The sequence below is a fragment of the Salmo trutta genome, chromosome 8 (genome assembly GCF_901001165.1).
Source record: "Salmo trutta chromosome 8, fSalTru1.1, whole genome shotgun sequence".
NCBI classification, from domain to species: Eukaryota; Metazoa; Chordata; class Actinopteri; order Salmoniformes; family Salmonidae; genus Salmo; species Salmo trutta.
The window spans coordinates 2581961-2608996 of record NC_042964.1 but is presented as its reverse complement, the minus strand read 5'-3'; the positions used below and the strand labels follow the sequence as shown (position 1 = coordinate 2608996).

Sequence of the window (27036 nt, the reverse complement as noted above, 5' to 3'; positions counted from 1 at the left end):
AGAGAGAGAGACAGAGAGAGACAGAGAGAGAGACAGAGAGAGAGAGAGACAGAGCGAGACAGAGAGACAGACACAGAGACAGAGAATGGTGTGTTGCCCATTCATAGTGTGTGTTCGTCATCCTGTCATGGGGGAAAAAACACATTGTTATACTCCATTTTATCTTCCATCCTTTTATTTTCCCCCTTTTCCTCTGTTTCCCCCATTATTCAACCCTTCCTTCATTTATTACAATAATTATGTCATAACATCAAAAGTGTGTGCCTGTGTGTGTGAGTGTGTAATAGCATCAAAAATCTTCAAAAAAAAGCTGAGGCACAGATCTTGTAATATACTGTATAAACAAATCATAATAAACCATAGAAATATAATTTATATAATTAATATTCTCAATTCTAGTATTTCTATTTATATGTTAAAAAGGCTGGAATGCTGTGTAATATATATATATATATATACATATACACACACACACACACATATACACACATATATACACACACACATATACACATATATACACATACACACACACATACATACACACATACATACATACACATATACACATGTGTGTTTATGTATCTTACTCTTAACAACAACTAAACAACAGTATAGTAAACAAGTAAACAAAAATAATATTCAATATTATGAATGAATGTATAGAAGAATTTGACCATAGAGCCATTTCCAGAGATCTTTATGGTTTTGGATTGGATAGAGCAGATCTGAGTTCAAACAGAGATAGTCAGAGGAATAAACTTGGATTTAACCTGTTTTTGCATGGACATTGCCAGTGAGGGTTTCCACCATTTTAAAGTAGTCAACTTGGTGGGGATTCTAATGGGTTGGGAGCGATCAGCCAATGATCAGACCATTGTCTTCTTTTTCAAATTGGGTGCCATGGTTTGGTTCAGGACTACAGCACTGCAGGTACTGCAGGTAGAGGTAAATCACAAATATTAGCATAAAAATAGAGATAGCGTCAATGGCGCTTCCCATTCTGTCAGAGACACCATAATGGCACAGATACAAAGAGGAGACCTCGTTCCATCTCTATGGCCTCACATGCTATTTGAAATCATTACAAAAGAGGAGACCTCTTTCCATCTCTATGGCCTCACATGCTATTTGAAATCATTACAAAAGAGGAGACCTCTTTCCATCTCTATGACCTCACATGCTATTTGAAATCATTACAAATACCCTCTGTGCTTGATTGAGTTTACCAGTTGCAATGGCACTAATATAATAGTCTGGCACTCCAGGCGAGCAAAAAACAAACACTAAATACTATTTGAACCCAGATGTGGTATTGAGTAACACAGCCAATAAGAGCCAGCGAACTATAGCGACCAACGACCAGAGAGAGATTCAGGACAGAACACATTGTGCAGTAGTTTGTAATAGTATAGCATGTGTTGTATACCTCTCCAATAGAGCACGTTTACAATTAGTTCAACGTGTCAATTTATACTAGTGACATATTTTACATTTTATTCGTCAGCTCATTGTGTGTGTGTGTGTGTGTGTCCCTTGCGGTTTGTGTGCGTGTCCTCTCCTCAGCCCATTGGACAGCCAGGCAGCCTAAAACTATCCGGAACAGGGCTATCTAGTTTACAGATAATCTTGTAAATGTATTTCTTCCAGCAGGGGTCACTATCTCTCCCAGTCTGTATCGCCGTGTAGAACTCTCTCAGTGCTAACTCTGCTATCTCCACAAACCTGTCAGGAACCTAGAGAGAGAGAGGAGGAAGGAGAGAGGGAGGGGGAGAGAGAGAGAGGAGGAAGGAGGGGGAGGAGAGGGAGGGTGAGAGAGAAAGAGAGAGGAGGAAGGGTGGGTGAGAGAGAGAGAAAGTAAGGAGGGGGGAGGAGAGGGCGGGTGAGAGAGAGAAAGAGGAAGGAGAGAGGGAGTGAGAGAGAGAGAGAGGAGGGGGGAGGAGAGGGAGGGTGAGAGAGAGAAAGAGAGAGGAGGAAGGAGGGGGAAGGAGAGGGGGGGTGAGAGAGAGAGAAAGTAAGGAGGGACGAGGAGAGGGAGAGAGAGAGAGAAAGGAGGAAGGAGGGGGGAGGAGAGGGAGGGTGAGAGAGAAAGAGAGAGGAGGAAGGAGAGGGAGGGTGAGAGAGAGAAAGAGAGAGGAGGAAGGAGAGGGAGGGTGAGAGAGAGAAAGAGAGAGGAGGAAGGAGGAAAGGGAGGGTGAGAGAGAAAGAGAGAGGAGGAAGGAGAGGGAGGGTGAGAGAGAAGGAAGGAGGAGGAGAGAGAGAGGCATTCAATGTGCATGTATAAGAGAGATACACAGACAGATAGACAGCTAGTCCCTACACCCCTCACACTTACTTGGTAGTCGTTGCTCTTGTTATAATGCATGTTCAGTATGCGATAGAGCTCAGTGTCCCGGCCCAGGCATAGGGGGGTCTCTCTGCTATCTCTCCCCAGGCAGGGTGCACCATCGCGGGCAGCCTGCCTGGCGAAGCGCTCCATCTGGATGTAGAAGAACTCACGGAAGTTACTGAACCACTTGATGAGCTGGGAGGTCACACAGCGGTTGAACTACAGGTGGGAAAGAGAGATGAAGAGAGAGAGGAGAGAGAGATGAAGAGAGAGAGGAGAGAGGGAGAGAGAGAGAAAGAGAGATGAAGAGAGAGGGAGAGAGAGATGAAGAGAGAGAGGAGAGAGGGAGAGAGAGAGATGAAGAAAGAGAGGAGAGAGGGAGAGAGAAAGAGAGATGAAGAGAGAGAGGAGAGAGAGAAAGAGAGAGAGGAGAGAGAGAGAAAGAGAGATGAAGAGAGAGGAGAGAGGGAGAGAGAGATGAAGAGAGAGAGGAGAGAGGGAGGGAGAGAGAGAGATGAAGAAAGAGAGGAGAGAGAAAGAGAGATGGAGAGAGAGAAAGAGAGAGGAGAGAGGGAGAAAGAGAGATGAAGAGAGAGGGAGAGAGAGATGAAGAGAGAGGAGAGAGGGAGAGAGAGAGAAAGAGAGATGAAGAGAGAGGAGAGAGGGAGAGAGGGAGAGAGAAAGAGAGATGAAGAAAGAGAGGAGAGAGAGAAAGAGAGATGTCCAGAGGTAACTTTGATACAGTTGTATTGTATCAGTCAGTGTTGTTGTAGTTGATTATAGTTTCACTAGAGGGCACACTGGTACCTTGACATCAGGGAAGTACACTGACTGTACAAAATATTAGGAACTCCTGCTCTTTCCATGACAGACTGACTAGGTGAATCCAGGTGAAAGCTACGATCCCTTATTGATGTCACTTCAATCAGTGTAGATGAAGGGGAGGAGACAGTTTAAAGAATGATTGTTAACCCTTGAGACAATTGAGACATGGATTGTGTATGTGTGCCATTCAGAGGGTGAATGGGCAAGACAAAAGATTTAAGTGCCTTTGAACGGGGTATGGTAGTAGGTGCCAGATGCATTGATTTGTGTCAAGAACTACAACGCTGCTGGGTTTTTCACTCACAACAGTTTCCTGTGTGTATCAAGAACAGTCCACCACCCAAAGGACATCCAGCCAACTTGACACAACTGCAGGAAGCATTGTAGTCCACATGGGCCGGTATCCCTGTGGAACGCTTTCAACACCTTGTAGAGTCCATGTGTGTGTTTGTGTAATACAATACCTTGACATCAGGGAAATAAGTCTTGAGCGTGTTAGAGCTGGGGTATCTAGCGTAGAAGAACATCAGTTTGGCTTTCTTCAGATGACAGGGAGACAAACCCTCCTGAGAGTAACCATGGTTAAGGAGTAGTACGGAGATCGCGCGCGCGCGCGGCACACACACACACACACACACACACACACACACACACACACACTTTTTCTCACTCCACTCCTCCAGAAAAAGGATATTGAACCCAGACCGAGATATATCCCAGAATCCATCCCTCCGTCCCTTCCTCCTCTCATCCCTCCATCCCTCTCATGATGATGTTGCAGCCCTCCATCCAGCCGATCCAATCCCTCCATCACAGCGAGGGGAGGGAAGGAGGGATGAGAGGAGGAGGAGGCGGAGGTGAGGAGGTTGGGGAAAGGGTTCCCCTCCATGTAAACATCAGAGTTCATAATGCCCCCTTTGTGGAGAGGAGGAAGGTGAGAGAGAGAACGAGTGAAGAGCTGTTGCATGGTGTAGTGGAGGAGGGGGATGGGGAGCGGGCAGGAGGAGGGCGGGAGGAAGGGGGAGGAGTCCTTATGACGAGAGGAGGGGGGGAGGAGGGCGGGGTGAGGCTGGCAGAGAGGGGGGAAGGGGTGAGGAGGGAGAAGAGTGTTTTTAGTGCGGTTGTTGGGGGGTAGAAGATTGTTTCGGCGGTTGTCGGGGCGACGGGTAATCAACGGCAACGCTTCAGATTGTTCCTGGTGGGGGTGGGGGGGCGGAGCTCCGTTTGAGTGGGGAGGTTGGTCGTGTGTTGCTGAACCTCCCCCGCTTCCTCTCTCCCTCCTCTCCTCCCTCTCTCTCAGGGCTGCCCACACTCCTCCTCCGCCTCCTCCCGCGTTCCTTCCCTCTCCGGGTGAAGGATGAATGGAGGGAGGTAGAGGGTCGTTTTGGGTGTATAGACGGAGGACCCTATCGATGACTCGAGCTACAGCGCTTCCCAGTTCCTGTTTCAAAGCTTGGGCAAACTTCTGCTCCCCTCCAAAACGCTCCCACTCCCCCCTCACCACCCCACACCCCATCCACACTGCCGCCCTCTTCAAAACCCCCTCCAAAAACCCCCCACCTCCTCCGTTCACGTTCCTCTGTTCTTCACTCCTTTTCTCGTGATCCTCCGCTTTTCGGTCTTGTTTAGCGATGCCTTGGAAATGGGGAGAAGAGGGGATGAAGGGAAGAGAGAGATGGTCTATTTCTCCCACTTCTTCTTCAGTGATGCCTTTTGCCGTCTCCTCCTCCTCTTTGTTCATCTCTCCATCGCCATCCTCCTCCTGCTCTCCTCCGCTCCACCTCTTCTCCTCCTCCTGAGCGGATCTCTCTCCGAATGCTTTCCATACTTTCTCCTGCAAGGTCTTCAGTCTTCCTCTCGCCTCTTCCAACTGTTCTTTCAGCTCCTCTCTCTCCCTTCTCCTCCTCCTCCCCTCCCGCCCTTTCTCCCTGTTCCCCCTCTCTGCATTCCTCCTCCCTTTCTCCTCCTCCTCCTCCTCTTCTTCCTCTAAGCCTATCTCTCCATCTCCGAAAACTAGACTCTCCAGTCTCAATCGTTTCACTCTCATCATGTCATAGCTCCAGTCCGCCACTAGGGCGGCGCCACTCAGCCTCTTCCCCCCCGCCCCTACCAACCGTCCACCCATCCCTTCCTCCTTCTCCCCCTCCATCCCTTCCTCTTCCCTGTTATATCTGTCTAGGTGTAATTGCCCCCTGGACCTCATGGGGGCTCCACCAGGCTGCAGCAGGTGGTGGATGAGGGGGTAGTGGGGTTGGGAGGAGGGGTTTGCTCCAGGGTAGGGTGCACCGTGCCCCCCTCCAGAGGGTGTGATGTGTCTGGGGAGGTCAAGGGCGGTGGAGGGGTTAGGATACGGGTCAAAGGGAGAAATCAGGGAGGACTGACGACCAAACAGATCAGAAGGGGAATCCATGGAGTCTTCTCTTCTCCTCGTCGATGACTGTTTCTGCAAAGAGAGAAAATATTAAACTGTTTTTGTGTTTAAAGTGATAAACCCATTGTGACCGTACCTTACACCCCATTTCGGGCACCTGGTCAGAGAAATGCCCACTAAACCCATAAAGTCACTTCAGTGGAGTGTGGCAGTAAAGTGAGAAGTTAGTCAGATCTCCCTCTAGAAATTCTGTTTATTCAGATGTTTTACCCTCTCTCCTGTCTCATCCTACACGTGCACACCCCAACAGTGCGAACACACACACACACACACACACACACACACACACACACACACACACACACACACAGAGAGATGACAACAGTTGAGGTAGAGAGGTAGCAGTGTGAAAGCAGTTGTCCTACTTGACAGTGATAACACACACACACACACACACACACTTCACTGTACTTCTATCATATATAGACAAACATGACGGACAGGCAGGCAGAAAGAGACAGGCAGGCAGACACACACACACACACACAGAGAGAGAGACAGACAAAAGAGAAAGTGACATTTTAAATAGGATTTGAATCTAGCTATAATCCATAAATTAATTCAACTAAATGTGTGGCAGTTTAACCCTACAGTGAATAGGTCACATCAGTCACCATGGTCACCATGGTAGGGGGTTACTATAATTCCGTTGCAACATTAACTATATAATCCAACAGCCTAAAAATAGATAAATATTCAATTATTCAAATTCGATCTCTCTTCACAGTTGTGTTCGTTTGGGTGTCACTGACTAGGCGGATACCTATTGATCTTGGGTCCATAAAATGGGGTAGAATTCGTCATTGTAAATAAGAATTTGTTCTTAACTGACTTGCCTAGTTAAATAAAAGGTTAAATAAAAAATAAAAATAAATTTAATAAAAAAGTCTATACATTGCGATATTAATATCCAATACGTACAAATAGACTGACTGGGGAGGTGATTTCCCACAGTCAAAGTCCTGCAATATCAGCTACAATGCTAATATCAGCTACAATGCTAATATCTGCCACAATGCTAATATCTGCTACAATGCTAATATCTGCTACAATGCTAATATCTGCTACAATGCTAATATCTGCTACAATGCTAATATCTGCTACAATGCTAATATCTGCTACAATGTTAATATCAGCAACAATGCTAATATCAGCTACAATGCTAATATCAGCTACAATGCTAATATCAGCTACAATGCTAATATCAGCTACAATGCTAATATCTGTGTAAACTCTTCAACGTTGTGTTCTTTGGGTGTCACTGAATAGGCTGATACCCATGGATCTTGGTTCCATGAAATGGAGTGAGGCTGGCTGAAATGGAGTAATTTAATTATTTAATTTCACCTTTATTTAACCAGGTAGGCCAGTTGAGAACAAGTTCTCATTTACAACTGCGACCTGGCCAAGATAAAGCAAAGCAGTGTGACACAAACAACACAGAGTTACACATGGAGTAAACAAGCGTACAGTCAATAACACAATAGAAAAAAATAGTCTATATACAGTTTGTGCAAATGGCGTGAGGAGGTAGGCAATAAATAGGCCATAGTAGTGAAGTAATTACAATTTAGCAGATTAACACTGGAGTGATAAATGAGCAGATGATGGTGTGTAAGTAGTGATCCTGGTGTGCAAAAGAGCAGAAAAGTAAATAAAAACATTATGGGGATGAGGTAGGTAGATTGGGTGGGCTATTTACAGATGGGCTATGTACAGCTGCAGCGATCTGTTAGCTGCTCAGATAGCTGATGTTTAAATGCAATTCCTTGCCTAGTTAAATAAAAAGGTTAAATAAAAATAATATACAATTATTAAGTCTATTTACATCCACTGTGCGATTAACTGATTTGTCCTTTTTTTTGTCAAATTAAATTGTGTTTTCTTTAATTCATATAGCAACATTCCAAACGTGTTATTTAGTCCAAAATGGCATGATTCCACTATTTGTATCCGTTTGCGTCACTTTCAGTGCCGTACGTTTATTTTGAAGGCGAACCGAATATTCCACTATTGTGGCTATCTTCACATAGACCTGTGGCAGTGCTGGCCCCTGCTGAGAACGACGTATCTCCAGATTACCGGATTTCCCGTGTGGATGCACGCATCGACAACTTATCAGCTAGCTGCTACAAGTTACACATTGGTGAACGGATACATTTGCTAGCTGTTCATCTGATTGATAAAGTTGATTAAAAAAAATGCCATTAACTAGCCAGCTATCTTGAGGCTGCAGCGTAGCCTAGTGGTTAGAGCGTTGGACTAGTAACCGAAAGGTTGTTAGATCAAATCCCTGAGCTGACAACCCCTGAACAAGGCAGTTAACCCAACAAATAAGAATTTGCTCTTTTAACTAGGCAAGGAATTTACCTAAAATAAAAGGCTAAAAAAAAATTATTGTAACTTCGGGGGGAAAGCTAAAGTTAGCTTACTCCCACCATCTGTAACAGTAGCTAGGTTTATAGAAAACAACAACTAGCTATATAACTGGTAGCTATATTTTAAAGACTAGCAGCTAGTTACTGACTATTGAACACATTTTTGTAAAACTACTTTGTCCCTCTGCCTGTTTGATGAATTGGTGACAGAAAGTTGTCCAGAAACAAAATGTCCCTCCTAATTTCACTGCAAATAGGCTTTGTTGTTTTCATATAATTTGGCTGATTAGGCTTGTGCGCATTTACAATAATGTTTCATTAGCTAACTAGCAACATTTTCGAAATAAGATAATTCTGATTCAAGTTGTTTTTGTTGCATTTCAGATGGAGTGGCATTGCCGGCTGACAGGCCAGGGCACACAGTCACGTACTGATTTTAGGATCAGTTTTTTCCTAGACTGTCTTTGAGTGCAATTCAATTACATTGACAAGGTGGAGGTTATCCTAGGACCTAGATAGCTATTGCTCTGGAAGAAAGCTGTCGCCCAATACCTTACAGAGCAGTCCTTTCACCCCAGAATCCCACAGCAGGGGTATGCAACCCTGTTCCTGGAGTGCCGCGGGTACTGCAGGATTTTGGCCTCGGGGTGCGTTCAGTTCGCTTGATCGTTTTTTTACGATGCGTAACGGTTTGTATTGAACGACACGTTTTCCCAAAAACGTTCTTGGAACAGAAACGTTTTCTCCGTTCGGTGGGAGTGCCAGGGTGTGGCTTGAAGCAACGAGTGGTGTATTGAAAAAGGTCAGCGGTGCAATTTAAGACCCCACAAACCCAACCACTCCCAATTTTTTTTTTTTCTACACGTCTTCAGTACAGTTTCATCAATTGAACATTCCATTATGTTATGTACTGAACACAGCCCTGACCAACTGTGCTAATTGATCAGTTCAGTGATTTCCTAAATTCAACACACACAAAAACATGAAGTGGCTGCGGCAATCTTGAACGGTCTTCAGTACAGTTTCATCAATTGAATCCAGGCCCAGGGCTGCCTACCCGATCCTTAGAGGTATTACAGTCAATGCTTATGAACTGAATATTGTATGTGAATTTCCATATAATCAATGACACGAACAAAAAGATTGAATCGTTTCAGCAACATGTGCAGTAAACGCTAACATGTCTTTGGTGATGAAAGGTAAACAATGTATCAGGCGACTGCATGCTGTGAAACAGGCCTGGATGGTGACATCTTCAAGCTGCCTGGCTGAAGACTGTGGCCTTTAGTGGTACCCGGAAACAAGGTCCTTACCTGGAGGAGTACAGCAACAGTCTCTCTGTCACTCAGCCATTCTATCAACATGTATTGTATGTAACCACTCAAATTCATACCAACAGCTGCAGACACAAGCACTGTCTTATAGTCACTTTGTCTACTTGTACCATTCTTAAATCTTGTCTGGGATATAGATATATATATATATATATATATATATATATTAGTTGACAAGCCTGTGTTGATGTGTCGGATATACATGAATAAAGATGTATTTACCCTGGACACGAGACCTTTTGAATCACAAGCTCTTATACCACAGAAGTTAAAAAAATAAAAAAATAAAATAAATAAACAATAAAAAAAACAAGTTGTTTATACAGAAAACTTGACTGTGGCCTTTGAAAGCAGTGATAGTTGCATCCTTCCTCGAAACAGGTTTGTTGATGTGTTGCTGTAGAGTTCCCACAGCCCAGCAGACTCACCTGGGGACAGAGGTGAGTTTTTAATAATAGTCTCAGAGACTTGTCCATGAGGAGAGAGCTTGGGTTTTGGAGTGAATAGAATCCAACAACTGGCCCTGGATAATATACTATGTCATCACACAGGCAGGCTGCCACAGTGAATTTTTTTATTTATTTAACCACACAAGTCAGTTAAGAACAAACTGTTATTTACAATGACAGCCTAGGAATAGTGGGTTAATAACTGCTTTGTTCAGGGGCAGAACGACAGAATTTTACCTTATCAGCTCAGGGATTTGATCTAGCAACCTTGCGATTACTGGCCCAGCACTCTAACCACTAGGCTACCTGCCACCTCTACGCTCTAACCACTAGGCTACCTGCCGCCTCTACGCTCTAACCACTCTAGCCACTAGGCTACCTGCCGCCTCTACGCTCTAACCACTAGGCTACCTGCCAGCCCCTACGCTCTAACCACTAGGCTACCTGCCTCCTCTACGCTCTAACCACTAGGCTACCTGCCGCCTCTACGCTCTAACCACTAGGCTACCTGCCGCCTCTACGCTCTAACCACTAGGCTACCTGCCGCCTCTACGCTCTAACCACTAGGCTACCTGCCAGCCCCTACGCTCTAACCACTAGGCTACCTGCCTCCTCTACGCTCTAACCACTAGGCTACCTGCCGCCTCTACGCTCTAACCACTAGGCTACCTGCCGCCTCTACGCTCTAACCACTAGGCTACCTGCCGCCTCTACGCTCTAACCACTAGGCTACCTGCCGCCTCTACGCTCTAACCACTAGGCTACCTGCCGCCTCTACGCTCTAACCACTAGGCTACCTGCCGCCTCTACGCTCTAACCACTAGGCTACCTGCCGCCTCTACGCTCTAACCACTAGGCTACCTGCCGCCTCTACGCTCTAACCACTAGGCTTCCTGCCGCCTCTACGCTCTAACCACTAGGCTACCTGCCGCCTCCACGCTCTAACCACTAGGCTACCTGCCGCCTCCACGCTCTAACCACTAGGCTACCTGCCGCCTCCACGCTCTAACCACTAGGCTACCTGCCGCCTCCACGCTCTAACCACTAGGCTACCTGCCGCCCCTACGCTCTAACCACTAGGCTACCTGCCGCCCCTACGCTCTAACCACTAGGCTACCTGCCGCCCCTACGCTCTAACCACTAGGCTACCTGCCCCCCTACGCTCTAACCACTAGGCTACCTGCCGCCCCTACGCTCTAACCACTAGGCTACCTGCCGCCCCTACGCTCCAACCACTAGGCTACCTGCCGCCCCTACGCTCTAACCACTAGGCTACCTGCCGCCCCTACGCTCTAACCACTAGGCTACCTGCCGCCCCTACGCTCTAACCACTAGGATACCTGCCGCCCCTACGCTCTAACCACTAGGCTACCTGCCGCCCCTACGCTCTAACCACTAGGCTACCTGCCGCCCCTACGCTCTAACCACTAGGCTACCTGCCGCCCCTACGCTCTAACCACTAGGCTACCTGCCGCCCCTACGCTCTAACCACTAGGATACCTGCCGCCCCTACGCCCTAACCACTAGGCTACCTGCCGCCCCTACGCTTTAACCACTAGGCTACCTGCCGCCCTACGCTCTAACCACTAGACTACCTGCCGCCCCTACGCTCTAACCACTAGGATACCTGCCGCCAATACGCTCTAACCACTAGGATACCTGCCGCCCCTACGCTCTAACCACTAGGCTACCTGCCGCCCCTACGCTCTAACCACTAGGCTACCTGCCGCCCCTACGCTCTAACCACTAGGATACCTGCCGCCTCTACGCTCTAACCACTAGGCTACCTGCCGCCCCTACGCTCTAACCACTAGGCTACCTGCCACCCCTACGCTCTAACCACTAGGCTACCTGCCGTCCCTACACTCTAACCACTAGGCTACCTGCCGCCCCTACACTCTAACCACTAGGGTACCTGCCATCCCTACACTCTAACCACTAGGCTACCTGCCGCCCCTACACTCTAACCACTAGGCTACCTGCCGTCCCTACACTCTAACCACTAGGCTACCTGCCGCCCCCCTACACTCTAACCACTAGGCTACCTGCCGCCCCTACACTCTAACCACTAGGCTACCTGCCACCCTTACACTCTAACCACTAGGCTACCTGCCCCCCCTACACTCTAACCACTAGGCTACCTGCCGCCACAGTGAAGGAGGTTTACTAGGAGTACAGCTTATTTATCTGTGCTCTGGAGAGATCGCAGGTAGTGGCTCTGGAAGTCCTTGGACCAGTCTGTCTCTAGCACCTGAAGAGAGACTGATCGAGGTAGCGAGTCTCCTAGAAAGAGACCCCTGCCCTCGCACTGGGTCTCCTGCCTATTATCAAAATCAAATCAAAATGTTATTTGTCATGCGTCAAATACAAGAGGTGTAACTTCACCGTGAAATGCTTACTTACGAGCCCTTTCCCAACAATGCAAAGATAAAAAGTACTTGGCCATACGCACCACCTTCTGGTCGGATGCCAAGCAGTTGCCACACCAAGCCGTGATGCAGCCAGTCAAGATGCTCTCAATGGTGCAGCTGTAAAACTTTTTGAGGATCTGAGGGCCCATGCCAAATCTTTTCAGCCTCCTGAGGGGGAAGAAGCGTTGTCGTGCCCTCTTCACGACTGTGTTGGTGCGTTTGGACCATGATAGGTCCTTAGTGATGTGGACACCGAGGAACTTGTATCATGCAATATAACGGAAAACAACAATATCATGACTTACTGACAAGGGAGTGATCCATGTTCCTGCTGGAAGCAAGCCTCAACCTGGATGCAGAGAAATCTCCTGCCTTAGATACGACCATACATCTCCACTAGGCTCCAGGAAATCATTAAACGTATAGCTCGCTAAGCTACTATTTATATTATGGCACCACGTCTCATCTCACTAACAATCGCTAAGGCGAACAGCAAATTCCACTATTGTGGCTAATCCTTATTGTGACTAGCTTCATATAGGGGACTTCTTCCATCATGCTCTTCCTTATTTGACTGTGGTTAGCTGCTAGTTTAAATGCCTGTGATTGTTGAGACCATAATTTTGCTTCCCAACTGCTTCAAAGATGGATGATGTAGAGAATTAGCCTAGCTAGCTAGCTAGCTTAATGACATCCCACTTAAATTAGGTATAAACTATGGCTTAATTCAGAAAGTAGGCTACACCTCCGAGTTACATCTGAAAGAGGGTTAGCAACAACACCTCCTCCACACTGACTCTTAACACAGGTGCACCCCCAGGGGTGTGTCCTCAGTCCTCTGCTGTACTCCCTGTTCACCCACGACTGTGTGACTTTGCACGACTCCAACTCCATCATCTAGTCTCCATGACGACACCACGGTTGTACGCCTGATAACCAACAACGATGAGTCAGTCCATGCCCCAATCCACATCTACGGGACTGCAGTAGAGAGAATCACGAGTTTTAAGTTTCTCAGCGTCCACATCACCGAGGACTTGTCATGGATCAACAACACCACCATTCTTGTCAGGAGGTCGCAACAGCAACTCTACTTCCTCAGGTGGCTGAAGAAATTTGCCACGCCACCCAGGGTCCTCTCCAAATACTAACGCTGCACCATCGAGAGCGTTTGCAACATGGCCTGGTACGGGAATTGCTCCGTCCACAACAGCAAGGCCCTCCAGCGGGTGGTGAAGACAGCCCAGTACGTCACTGGGACGGTGCTCCCACCCATCCAGGAAACGGTGCCTGAGGAAGGCACACGGCGTCATCAAGGACCACATGCCACGAGCTATTCTCTCCTTTTACCGTCGAGCAAACGGTATCGGAGCATGAGGTCTGATACCAAAAGGCTCAGAGACAGTTTCTGTCTACAAGCCATCAGACTTGCTGAAAAGTTGAACTGGACTGACTACCTGCTCTGATTCTTCACACCATAGCACACACACGCTACCAGACTGTTATTATACTGCTCAGTTTATATACTGCCCCCCCCCCCCCAATACACATGTAAATATTGGACTATAAATTGTGCCTTCCTGTATTATACTTGTGCTAAAATATTTATTATATCTACTGAGCCATTTACTTTATGTTCATATTCTTCTCTTTTATTTAGTATTGTTGTTGCATTGTCGAGAAGGAACCTGCAAGTAAGCATTTCATTGGACCATGTATACCATGCGTATCCTGTAAATACGACTAATAAAACTTGAAACTTGACTAGCTAATGTGATCTAGCTAACATGAGCTAGCCAACTGCTTCTGACACATGCCACGATCCTGCTTGCTTTACATATCTTGCTCTGACAGATATGTAGCTACGGTAGCTAGCTAAATGGTTTACGATACTTGAAGTTTAGTTCATTATCTAGCTAAATAGCTACCTAAGTGTAAAGTTTAGAGTCTGACTGTAAAACACAGCTAGCTAGCTAGCTACCTAAGTGTAAAATGTAGAGTCTGACTGTTAAACACAGCTAGCTAGCCAGCCAACTCAACGTTCAGTTGTACCTGCCCCCCCTACACTCTAACCACTAGGCTACCTGCCGCCACAGTGAAGGAGGTTTACTAGGAGTATAGCTTATTTATCTGTGCTCTGGAGAGATCGCAGGTAGTGGCTCTGGAAGTCCTTGGACCAGTCTGTCTCTAGCACCTGAAGAGAGACTGATCGAGGTAGCGAGTCTCCTAGAAAGAGACCCCTGCCCTCGCACTGGGTCTCCTGCCTATTATCAAAATCAAATCAAAATGTTATTTGTCATGCGTCAAATACAAGAGGTGTAACTTCACCGTGAAATGCTTACTTACGAGCCCTTTCCCAACAATGCAAAGATAAAAAGTACTTGGCCATACGCACCACCTTCTGGTCGGATGCCAAGCAGTTGCCACACCAAGCCGTGATGCAGCCAGTCAAGATGCTCTCAATGGTGCAGCTGTAAAACTTTTTGAGGATCTGAGGGCCCATGCCAAATCTTTTCAGCCTCCTGAGGGGGAAGAAGCGTTGTCGTGCCCTCTTCACGACTGTGTTGGTGCGTTTGGACCATGATAGGTCCTTAGTGATGTGGACACCGAGGAACTTGTATCATGCAATATAACGGAAAACAACAATATCATGACTTACTGACAAGGGAGTGATCCATGTTCCTGCTGGAAGCAAGCCTCAACCTGGATGCAGAGAAATCTCCTGCCTTAGATACGACCATACATCTCCACTAGGCTCCAGGAAATCATTAAACGTATAGCTCGCTAAGCTACTATTTATATTATGGCACCACGTCTCATCTCACTAACAATCGCTAAGGCGAACAGCAAATTCCACTATTGTGGCTAATCCTTATTGTGGCTTATAGGGGACTTCTTCCATCATGCTCTTCCTTATTTGACTGTGGTTAGCTGCTAGTTTAGATGCCTGTGATTGTTGAGACCATAATTTTGCTTCCCAACTGTTTCAAAGATGGATGATGTAGAGAATTAGCCTAGCTAGCTAGCTAGCTTAATGACATCCCACTTAAATTAGGTATAAACTATGGCTTAATTCAGAAAGTAGGCTACACCTCCGAGTTACATCTGAAAGAGGGTTAGCAACAACACCTCCTCCACACTGACTCTTAACACAGGTGCACCCCCAGGGGTGTGTCCTCAGTCCTCTGCTGTACTCCCTGTTCACCCACGACTGTGTGACTTTGCACGACTCCAACTCCATCATCTAGTCTCCATGACGACACCACGGTTGTACGCCTGATAACCAACAACGATGAGTCAGTCCATGCCCCAATCCACATCTACGGGACTGCAGTAGAGAGAATCACGAGTTTTAAGTTTCTCAGCGTCCACATCACCGAGGACTTGTCATGGATCAACAACACCACCATTCTTGTCAGGAGGTCGCAACAGCAACTCTACTTCCTCAGGGGGCTGAAGAAATTTGCCACGCCACCCAGGGTCCTCTCCAAATACTAACGCTGCACCATCGAGAGCGTTTGCATCATGGCCTGGTACGGGAATTGCTCCGTCCACAACAGCAAGGCCCTCCAGCGGGTGGTGAAGACAGCCCAGTACGTCACTGGGACGGTGCTCCCACCCATCCAGGAAACGGTGCCTGAGGAAGGCACAAGGCGTCATCAAGGACCACATGCCACGAGCTATTCTCTCCTTTTACCGTCGAGCAAACGGCATCGGAGCATGAGGTCTGATACCAAAAGGCTCAGAGACAGTTTCTGTCTACAAGCCATCAGACTTGCTGAAAAGTTGAACTGGACTGACTACCTGCTCTGATTCTTCACACCATAGCACACACACGCTACCAGACTGTTATTATACTGCTCAGTTTATATACTGCCCCCCCCCCCCCCAATACACATGTAAATATTGGACTATAAATTGTGCCTTCCTGTATTATACTTGTGCTAAAATATTTATTATATCTACTGAGCCATTTACTTTATGTTCATATTCTTCTCTTTTATTTAGTATTGTTGTTGCATTGTCGAGAAGGAACCTGCAAGTAAGCATTTCATTGGACCATGTATACCATGCGTATCCTGTACATACGACTAATAAAACTTGAAACTTGACTAGCTAATGTGATCTAGCTAAGATGAGCTAGCCAACTGCTTCTGACACATGCCACGATCCTGCTTGCTTTACATCTGACAGATATGTAGCTACGGTAGCTAGCTAAATGGTTTACGATACTTGAAGTTTAGTTCATTATCTAGCTAAATAGCTACCTAAGTGTAAAGTTTAGAGTCTGACTGTAAAACACAGCTAGCTAGCTAGCTACCTAAGTGTAAAATGTAGAGTCTGACTGTTAAACACAGCTAGCTAGCCAGCCAACTCAACGTTCAGTTGTAGCCAAGCTAGCTAGCTTGATACTCACTCAGTAACATTAGCATACCGTGCTTTTCTGTCCAACTGGATATTCCTCTCACCGATCCCGGTCGACTCCGTCTCTCTGCCTTCTTCTAGGTTCAAAACTATATGGGTGTAGCCCGGTGACTTATTGTCAAAACAAACACACTCATAACACTGCTACCTGGTGTAGCTTGGCAACCAATGGCTCAGTGTTCCACAGTTGTTCACCGGTTTCTACGGCAACCAAGGACAATGTTCCATTTGTGTGTTTTCATGGTGCGTGTTCAGCACGGCACCATAAAATAGATTTTATCTCCAATTTCTAATGTCGGGAAAAAAGTGACACTGATACATGTATGCTCTACACATTTTTGTTTTTTTTGGGGGGGGGGAGGGGGGTACTAATGTTTAAACATGATCTTTAAAATGTTGAACACCGTTATGTCATACTGAACGCAGCCCAGGCAAGTGCAACGCACTGTGGCATTGATCAACCAATGGTTTGTTAGATACCAGCCACATATGTTTGCTTGACACCCCCTCGTTATCATATTGGAGGAAGAAATACAGAAATAAATTATATAAAATTAATAGAACAAAATAAACTGCTATTAATTAGTCATCTGTATGCATTCATTCATCCATTTATTTATGTGTTTATATGAGCATGTATTTATGTGTTTATATGAGCATTTATTTATTTATTTATGTGTTTATATGAGCATTTATTTAGGTATTTATCTATATGTGTGCTTTTATTTATTAATTTATTTCTAATTATGTCAGTTTTAGTCCTCCATAATGAGCATCTGCCGCCCATTAATTGTCGGCGCACGTACAGTATGTCGCAGTTGACAATAGGCTAGGATACATAAACATGGACGGACACACAGGTCAGCGCACTTCACAGCAAAGGACACACGGAGTATAGTCAGTGTGACAAACCAAAAGTAGAATTGACTTTCGACAATAACTCACTGAATTGGATAACCCCCCCGCACGGAAACCGACTCTTCTCTCTCTCTCTCGGTGAGACCGTTAGAACCGGTTAGTTCTGAGGTGTTCTTCCAGTGTTCCTCTTCCCGTTTTATTTGTCTGCAACCGCTCCTCTCGTGCCCTTCTGTTTGCTCTGGTCAGTGCATCCGCTCGGTAGAAAGCAAAGCCCTGCGCGCAGTGTTTCCTGTTATTGCTGCTCCTCGTTCCCTCTCTCTCTCTCTGTCTGTCTATCTCTAGCTTCCTAACATACACTATCTCCCTGTGACATCCACGCACGCTTCGAAAAGGTGCGTGAGGGCGGGCTCGCGAGCTGTTGTCCACTTCACGGCACGGTTGGCATGAACCCCCCTTGTTCCCCCATCTCCTCTTTCTCTCTGTCTATTATGGAGACAAAAGTATAGCTACGTGATATAGAATGAACTAACGACTTTGCCAAAACTGAAATTCACTGGGATTATATATATATTATATACTATTGTGGCTGTAGGTAGTTAGTTACATGGGACAACTAGAATTCATACTCACTCTCCATGTGGGCAGATATCCCAGTATTGGAATCCTGGCTCCTGTCCTATCACATCACAGAGCAGAGTTCATATTCCCCAGGTCTCTCATTGGCTCTTTGGAACGATCATTATAAACAGTTGGTTTAAGACTATCATTTGACAGATTTTTATCAGTCCCAAATGACACCCTGACTTTAGGCCCCAGTCAAGGGAATAGGGTGTCATTTAGAACAACACTACTGACTGACAGCCGAAATGAAACTCGTAGCCTCGATTGAAGGAGTCAAATATGAACCATTTTTTTGTTATCTCTAGAAGGAAAAACATTGATTTATTTGTAGACAGCATTTATTCACATGAAGGGCCCAGACAGCAAACATGGCAAACTTCATTGGCTACATGGACAATGTGTTTTATTGTCATCTTGGCTTGGTTAATGCCGGAGTTCTGTCAGCTTTTAGGGCCTTTGTGGTTGATTGAAGGGTTAATGACTTACTAACGAATAGGAAACATCATCTCACCTGTTCATCTGCTGTAGTGTCTAGCCCGTAACACACACCCGCCTCACTCTGTCCCCGTTCCCATCCTCCATCTCTCCTCTTCAGTGTAAGAGCATCCCCCAAAAACCAAAAGGTTGTGGTTGTTATGGTAACAATGGCGGTAACAAAAGCTGCCTGAGAGAGGGTCATTTGTCTGGATTAACAACAGCATATGCAGAGAAATTATGAAGTCTGTGTACGTGGGAGCGAGAGTGTGTGTGTTTTTCTGTGTGTGTGGGGACAGATTTATTTAGCCAGTGTATTTAACTGACCATAAACCATTTCACAGATAGCTAGCTTAGTTAAATTCTATTTTGGCACAGAGCAGAGGATGATCTCTCTCTCTCTCTCTCTCTCTCTCTCTGCTGCTGCCTCTTTCTGAGGTCTGTAACATGTCAACCACTTGGCCCAACATCAAGCAGCTCATCCAATGACTGATGATGATGTGTGTGTGTGTGTGTGTGTGTGTGTGTGTGTGTGTGTGTGCGTGTGTGGGTGTGTGTGTGTGTGTGTGTTTGATCTAACACTTCAATATCACTCTGGGAACACAGCAGCACCAGGAATGGAAAAATAGGGCATCCCAGAGGGATGGAGAGAGAGAGAGACAACGGGTGGGAGAAAGAGAGAGAGGTGGATAGAGAGAACAGGAAGGGAGGAAGATGAATGAGAGCAAAATAACAGGAATTGAGAAAAAGAGAGGAGAGAGAGAAAACAGGAAGGGAGATAAAAGAGAAAGGAAGGGTGAGAACTGAGGCGGGAGGAGATATGAGAGAATTGATGGACAGCATAAAGTGTTTGTGCATTGATTCCTGTTTAGAGGGAGGGAGGGAGGGAGGGAGGGAGGGAGGGAGGGAGGGAGGGAGGGAGGAGAGAGCACTCAAACAGCCTCAGGCAAGGTGACAGAGAGGGATAAAGGGATGCAGGGGAAAAGAGAGGGAGAGAGGATAGAGAGAGAGGAAGTAGAGAGGATAGAAACAGAGGGTGTGTGTGTCCAGTGCTTTTTTCCAGTAATTGCTGTGTGTGTAAAGGAAACACATTATGCTCATTCGTCATTTCACAACAGAGCAGACCACTGTGTGTGTGTGTGTGTGTGTGTGTGTGTGTGTGTGTGTGTGTGTGTGTGTTAGGGGGTGGGGGATATCATTTAACACATATAGGTCATTGGAAGGTGTGTGCGCATATCTGTGTGTACAGTGTATTTGTGAGTGAGTTGGGGTTGAGTTTGCCTACAGGATGTGTGAGTTTTACATATATGTAAAAGTAGAGTCAGTAAAGTATCGCTTAGCCAAGTGTTTGTGTGTCTGTAATTCATGTGCAAATCAAAGTCAAATCAAATGTTATTGGTTAGCAGATGTTATTGGTCACATGGTTAGCAGATGTTATTGGTCACATGGTTAGCAGATGTTATTGGTTACATACACATGGTCAGCAGATGTTATTGGTCACATGGTTAGCAGATGTTATTGGTCACATGGTTAGTAGATGTTATTGGTCACATGGTTAGTAGATGTTATTGGTTACATACACATGGTCAGCAGATGTTATTGGTCACATGGTCAGCAGATGTTATTGGTCACATGGTTAGCAGATGTTATTGGTCACATGGTTAGTAGATGTTATTGGTTACATACACATGGTCAGCAGATGTTATTGGTCACATGGTTAGCAGATGTTATTGGTCACATGGTTAGTAGATGTTATTGGTCACATGGTTAGCAGATGTTATTGGTCACATGGTTAGTAGATGTTATTGGTCACATGGTTAGCAGATGTTATTGGTCACATGGTCACATGGTCACATGGTTAGCTGATGTTATTGGTCACATGGTTAGCAGATGTTATTGGTTACATGGTTAGCCGATGTTATTGGTTACATGGTTAGTAGATGTTATTGGTTACATACACATGGTTCGCAGGTGTTATTGGTCACATACACGTGGTTAGCAGATGTAATTGCGAGTGTAGCGAAATGCTTGTGTTTCCAGTTCCAACAGTGCAGTAATGTCTAACAAGTAATCTAACAATTTCACAACAACTACCTAATACACACAAATCTAAGTAAAGGAATGGAATTAAGAATATATAAATATATGGACGAGCAACGTCAGAACAGCATAGACTAAGATACAGTAGAATAGAATACAGTATATACATATGAGATGAGTAATGCAAGATATGTAAACATTATTAAAGTGACTAGTGATCCATTTATTAAAGTGACCAGTGATTCCATGTCTATGTATATGGGGCAGCAGCCTCTCTGTGTTAGTGATGACTGTTTAACAGTCTGATAGCCTTGAGATAGAAGCTGTTTTTCAGTCTCTCAGTTCCAGCTTTGATGCACCTGTACTGACCTCGCCTTCTGGATGATAGAGGGGTGAACAGGCAGTGGCTCGGGTGGTTGTTGTCCTTGATGATCTTTTTGGCCTTCCTGTGACATCGGGTGGTGTAGGTGTCCTGGAGGGCAGGTAGTTTGCCCCTGGTGATGCGTTGGGCAGACCGCACCACCCTCTGGAGAGCCTTGCGGTTGTGGGCGGTGCAGTTGCCTTACCAGGCGGTGATACAGCCCAAGAGGATGCTCTCAATTGTGCATCTGTAAAAGTTTGTGAGTGTTTTAGATGACAAGCCAAATTTTTTCAGCCTCCTGAGGTTGAAGAGGTGCTGTTGCGCCTTCTATACCACGCTGTCTGTGTGGGTGGACCATTTCAGATTGTCAGTGATTTGTACGCAGACGAACTTAAAAAACTTTCCACCTTCTCCACTACTGTCCCATCGATGTGGATAGGGGGCTGCTCCCTCTGCTATTTCCTGAAGTCCACAATCATCTCCTTTGTTTTGTTGACGTTGAGTGAGGTTATTTTCCTGACACCACACTCCCATAGCCCTCACCACTGTGTGTAAAGCCACATTACTCGAAGTACACCGATTCTGTGCCTTCTGACCGAGCAGGCTCTCACAGTGAGTGAAGCACCTTGCTGTACGATATAGAACATATGATGGACCCTCTCTAAACACACACAAACACGTAGACCCACACAAGCACAGAAATAGACACACTATCTATATCGCTCTCTCACTACAACACTGGCACCAATTACCCTCTCTGACTGAAGTGTTTTGATGGTGTAATTGTCACAGACAAAGAGGAGAGGGGGATGGAGGGATAGAAAGAGGAAGAGACATGGAGAGGGAGGGAGAGAAGTGGAGAGAGGGGGTTGGAGAGAGTAGGGATAAATAGAAAAAGAAAGATGAGTGCTGACTCAGCATGCTAATGCTGTTCTGCTCTCCACCTCCCTGTTTTGTTCCATCTCTCTCTCCCTCTCTCTTCACAGTTGCAAGGCTCTCGTTCTCCTCTCCACTCATCCCTATCTCTCTCTCCAGACTCCCCAGAATGCACAAACAAAGAACGAGAGAGAGAGCGAGAAAAGGGTGGGTCAGGATCCCCCCCCCAATCCGTTTTTCCCGGACAATGAAGAGATCATCCTCTCTTATCCTTTAATCAGCTCTCCATTTTTCCCCATCCCTCTCCACTCCTCCCTCCCTCCCTCCCTCTCTCTCTCTCTCCGTCCCCTCCCTCTCTCTCCTCCCCTCCCTCTCTCTCTCTCCTCCCCTCCCCTCCCTCTCTCTCTCTCCTCCCCTCCCTCCCTCCCTCCCTCTCTCTCCCTCTCTCCTCCCCTCCCTCCCTCCCTCCCTCTCATGGCCAGAGAAAAGGTTAGGTATCTAAAAGTACTACTCCTCTGGGTGTCTATTAAGCAGATGGAATCCTTCAGTCATTGTTGACGTCGTTATCATTTCTCTTTGCTGGGTTCATGATGCAGATTTTAATTAGACAACTGCTCAATGGCGACACCAGCTGGTAGAGTTGAGCTACTACGTCACTGCACACAGTACATCTGTATTATAGACAAAGCCAATATACTAAATATACTGAGAAATATATATATATATATGTTTTTAAATGGCTTTGGGGGGGGGGGGGAATTCCATTTGAATTCAGTCAATTTGGAGAAGTACACTGAAATGTGAAATTCCAATAGTTTTTCCATTAAGAAACATTGAAGAAAAATGAGAATTTCAGTATAACTTCCTGAATTGAAATGGAATTGACTCTGATAAATAACGATTGTAATTAGGGCCAATAGTTTTTCCTGGTGAGGTCACATGGTCATGGAAAAGAAACTCCTCGCCCAACAGTATAACAACTACCCCAACACTATTGCTATAGCAACAGTACCCCACTGGGACAACATCATCTCATCTACTGTACCGTATTTATTTAGAAAACAATTAACAAAATGTTTGTAGTGTACAAATCCACTCTATACAGTACATATTATTACTAACATTAAATTAAAACATTGTAAAAGACTTTAGGAAGATAAATTAAGCGGACAATGTCTTTGTATGAGTCACAAATGGCCCAGAGCCTTGGCACCGTAGTACCATGGGGGCCCTGGGGGGGCCCTGGGGGGGCCCTGGCACCGTAGTACCATGGGGGCCCTGGGGGGGCCCTGGCACCGTAGAACCATGGGGGCCCTGGGGGGGCCCAGGCACCGTAGAACCACGGGGGCCCTGGCACCGTAGAACCATGGGTGCCCTGGGGGGGCCCAGGCACCGTAGAACCACGGGGGCCCTGGCACCGTAGAACCACGGGGGCCCTGGCACCGTAGAACTATGGGGGCCCTGGGGGGGCCCTGGCACCGTAGAACCACGGGGGCCCTGGCACCGTAGAACTATGGGGGCCCTGGCACCGTAGTACCATGGGGGCCCTGGGGGGGCCCAGGCACCGTAGTACCACGGGGGCCCTGGCACCGTAGAACCACGGGGGCCCTGGCACCGTAGAACCACGGGGGCCCTGGCACCGTAGAACCACGGGGGCCCTGGCACCGTAGTACCATGGGGGCCCTGGGGGGGCCCTGGCACCGTAGTACCATGGGGGCCCTGGGGGGGCCCTGGCACCGTAGTACCATGGGATGGAAAAGGGTGTCATTTGGCTATTTAGCCAGTGTCTTGTTCATTAAGGCGAATCAGATTTTAAAACTCAAGACTTTACATTTAAAATCAACTAAAATCTTAAAATGACAAACAGCAACACTTGGATTGATGGGCTGCTTCATAGTGCTAGTGTGTACACTTCAGTGTGTGTGTGTGTGTGTGTGTGTGTGTGTGTGTCTGTGTACGTGTGTGTGTGTGCTATTCAGTGTGTGTCTGTGTGTGTGTGTGTACATACTTCAGTGTGTGTCTGTGTGTGTGTGTGTCTGTGTACGTGTGTGTGTGTGTGCTATTCAGTGCTCTAGACCTAATGGTTGCTGTAGTGTGAGTTTTGGTCTATTTATAAGGAGTATCTGTGTGCATAAGTATTCTGTTCATGTGTTTGTTTTAAAAGTCCTGGTCCTGTGTGTGTGTGTGTGTGTGTGTGTGTGTGTGTGTGTGTGTGTGTGTTAAGCGTCTGTTTGCATTTTAAAAGGAGAAATGTATCTTCCTAAGAGATTCCACACATTGAACCTGGTTCAGTGGAGTTTTCCCCCCTCTTCACCCGGTAGCGCTCTACTGAAACAGCTGCAAAAAAAAAACGGGTCACGTAACTTCATGACGTTACTGGAGCAGGCCTCGCTCTGCTCCGTTGCCAATGAATTCATGATTCAGAAATAAGCATCTCTGCTGCTGTAGCAGTCAGCTATATAAAATAATATAATGTTTTTAGGTGGAAAAGTACACATTTCCCGACTCCAAACCGATAGTACTTTTGACAAAAATAGCTGATTTCAGCCATATGCTTTCAATAAAAACAACAAACTCATCCACACTTTGGATTTCTGAATCATCAATTCACTGCTAACATAGCAGAGCAGAGCAGAGCAGAGCAGAGCAAGGCCTGCATCCAGCAACGTCAGGAGACCCATTTATGCAGAGGGCAAACTCCCCTGAAATAATTTCAATGTATGGAATCACTTGGGAGTTTCTGGATTTTGGGTAAACTTCTCCTTTAAGCATTGCGTTGGGGCTATGTCGGACGTTAGCGTGCCACCCGTGGCGCACCCTATCAACAGCAGGTGCATTTCAAGAGCGGCAAATTTGAAACCAAATAAATGTCAAAATTCAAATTTCTCAAACATACAACTAACTTACACCCTTTGAAAGATAAACATCTCCTTAATCTAACCACGTTGTCCGATTTCAAAAAGGTTTTACGGGGAAAGCATAAAGTTAGGTTATGTTAGGAGAGTACATTGACAATAGCTGTGTGTAATGTATTGTCGATTCAAAGACAGGCGTCACCAAAACCATAAAATCAGCTAAAATTATGCACTAACCTTTTACAATCTCCATCAGATGACACTCCTAGGACATTATGTTAGACAATGCATGCATTTTTAGTTCTATCAAGTTCATATTTATATCTAAAAACAGCGTTTTACTATGGCGTTGATGTTCAGGAAATCGTTTCCCTCCAATACCGGCAGTCAAGTCATGACAACAAAATAATGAATTAATATTAGAAAACATTGGTAAAATATTATATTGTCATTCAAAGAATTATAGATTTACATCTCTTGAACGCAATCGACTTGCCAGATTTAAAATTAACCTTACTGGGAAATCACACTTTGCAATAATCTGAGCACTGCGCCCAGAAAAATACGCATTGCGATACAGACTAACCGCCATGTTGGAGAGATCTAAAATCGAAAATACTATGTAAATAATCCATTACGTTTTGATTCTCTTCATCAGATGTCACTTCCAAAGAATCCCAGGTCCATAACGAATGTAGTTTTGTTCAAAAAAGCTCATCATTTATGTCCAAAAAGCTCCGTGTTTTTAGCACATGATCTAAGCCAGCCGGACTTCACTTCACTTCACGAACGGAAAAAATATATTTACGTTCGTTCAAACATGTCAAACGTTGTATAGCTTAAATCATTAGTGCCTTTTTTAACCAGAACATGAATAAACTTCAAGGCGGACGATTGGGATCTCTTTTAAAACGTTTCAGAACGAGAGTACCCACCATCAACTCGCGCGCCAGGGGTCTAATCGGCCATCACCGTTCCAAGTCTCTTATTCGGTCAGATCTCACAGTATAAGACTCAAAACACTTTGTAAAGGCTGGTGACATCTAGTGGAAGCCATAGGAAGTGCCAAAACATTCCTCAGCCCCTTTGTTTTTCAATGGCATAGGCTTAAAGTCAATTCAACACATCAGGTATCCACTTCCTGTCAGAATCTGTCTCAGGGTTTTGCCTGCCAAATGAGTTCTGTTATACTCACAGACACCATTCAAACAGTTTTAGAAACTTTAGGGTGTTTTCTATCCATATATAATAAGTATATGCATATTCTAGTTACTGGGTAGGATTAGTAACCAGATTAAATCGGGTACATTTTTTTATCCAGCCGTGAAAATACTGCCCCCTATACCCTAACAGGTTTTAAGAGTCCTTCTCCTGCGAGGTGTGTGTGAGAGAGGTGAGCTGTGTGAGTAGTGTCTCTGTGTGAGAGAGGTGAGCTGTGTGAGAGGTGAGCTGTGTGAGAGAGGTGAGCTGTGTGAGAGAGGTGAGCTGTGTGAGAGAGGTGAGCTGTGTGAGAGAGGTGAGCTGTGTGAGAGTGTCTCTGTGTGTTTCAGAAACTGAGCAGTTCTTCTCTTTACTGACTCTCTACGTTTTGGGTCTGGATCTCCTAGAGAGGAGGGACGAGGGAGAGGGGGGACAAGAGGGGGGGTACGAGAGAGAGGGGGGATAGGAAGAGACGAGTTGGGGGAGAGAGAGCAAGCGAGAGAAAGAGCGAGAGGGGGAGAGAGAGAGAAAGGTAAAGACATTTGGCTGAAGTCAAAGAGAGACAGCGGGAGGGAGAGCCAAAAAGAGAGAGACAGTGGGAGGGAGAAACAAAGAGAGAGTTAGAACAATAGAACAGTGTCCTGCCTTTTAAAATGAACCAACAGTCTCAGATCCTCTTATCTATAACACACTACCCTGGACTCCCCAGGACTCTCCAAAACACTCTTCCCACTCCACTTTATCCTCGTTTGTCCCAATCTCTTGACTAACAATATAGTTCCTACACGGTTCTCCCTAACCCACTCCATCCAGCTCTCCTAAGCCACACCTCCTCCCCTCAGCCGTACCTCCCCCCTCCCCTCAGCCGTACCTCCCCCCTCCCCTCAGCCGTACCCCCCCCCCTCCCCTCAGCCGTACCTCCCCCCTCCCCTCAGCCGTACCCCCCCCCCTCCCCTCAGCCGTACCTCCCCCCTCTCCCCTCAGCCGTACCCCCCCCCTCCCCTCAGCCGTACCTCCCCCCTCCCCTCAGCCGTACCCCCCCCCTCCCCTCAGCCGTACCTCCCCCCTCTCCCCTCAGCCGTACCCCCCCCCTCCCCTCAGCCGTACCTCCCCCCTCCCCTCAGCCGTACCTACCCCCCCTCCCCTCAGCCGTACCCCCCCCCCTCCCC

The 27036-nt window shown here is 46.3% G+C and overlaps 1 protein-coding gene across 1 annotated transcript; it reads right to left on the bottom strand.

The window, feature by feature from the left end:
* Nucleotides 1-684: 684 nt before the first annotated feature.
* Nucleotides 685-19029, bottom strand: LOC115199197 (prospero homeobox protein 1-like). Its single transcript, XM_029761825.1, has 7 exons — nucleotides 18573-19029; nucleotides 18071-18116; nucleotides 5121-5597; nucleotides 3849-5063; nucleotides 3619-3726; nucleotides 2336-2548; nucleotides 685-1736 (listed from the first exon to the last, which is right to left on the bottom strand). Exons 1-7 carry the CDS (start codon nucleotides 18578-18580, stop codon nucleotides 1563-1565), a joined length of 2241 nt encoding a protein of 746 aa, XP_029617685.1. The 5' UTR covers nucleotides 18581-19029; the 3' UTR covers nucleotides 685-1562.
* Nucleotides 19030-27036: the final 8007 nt, after the last annotated feature.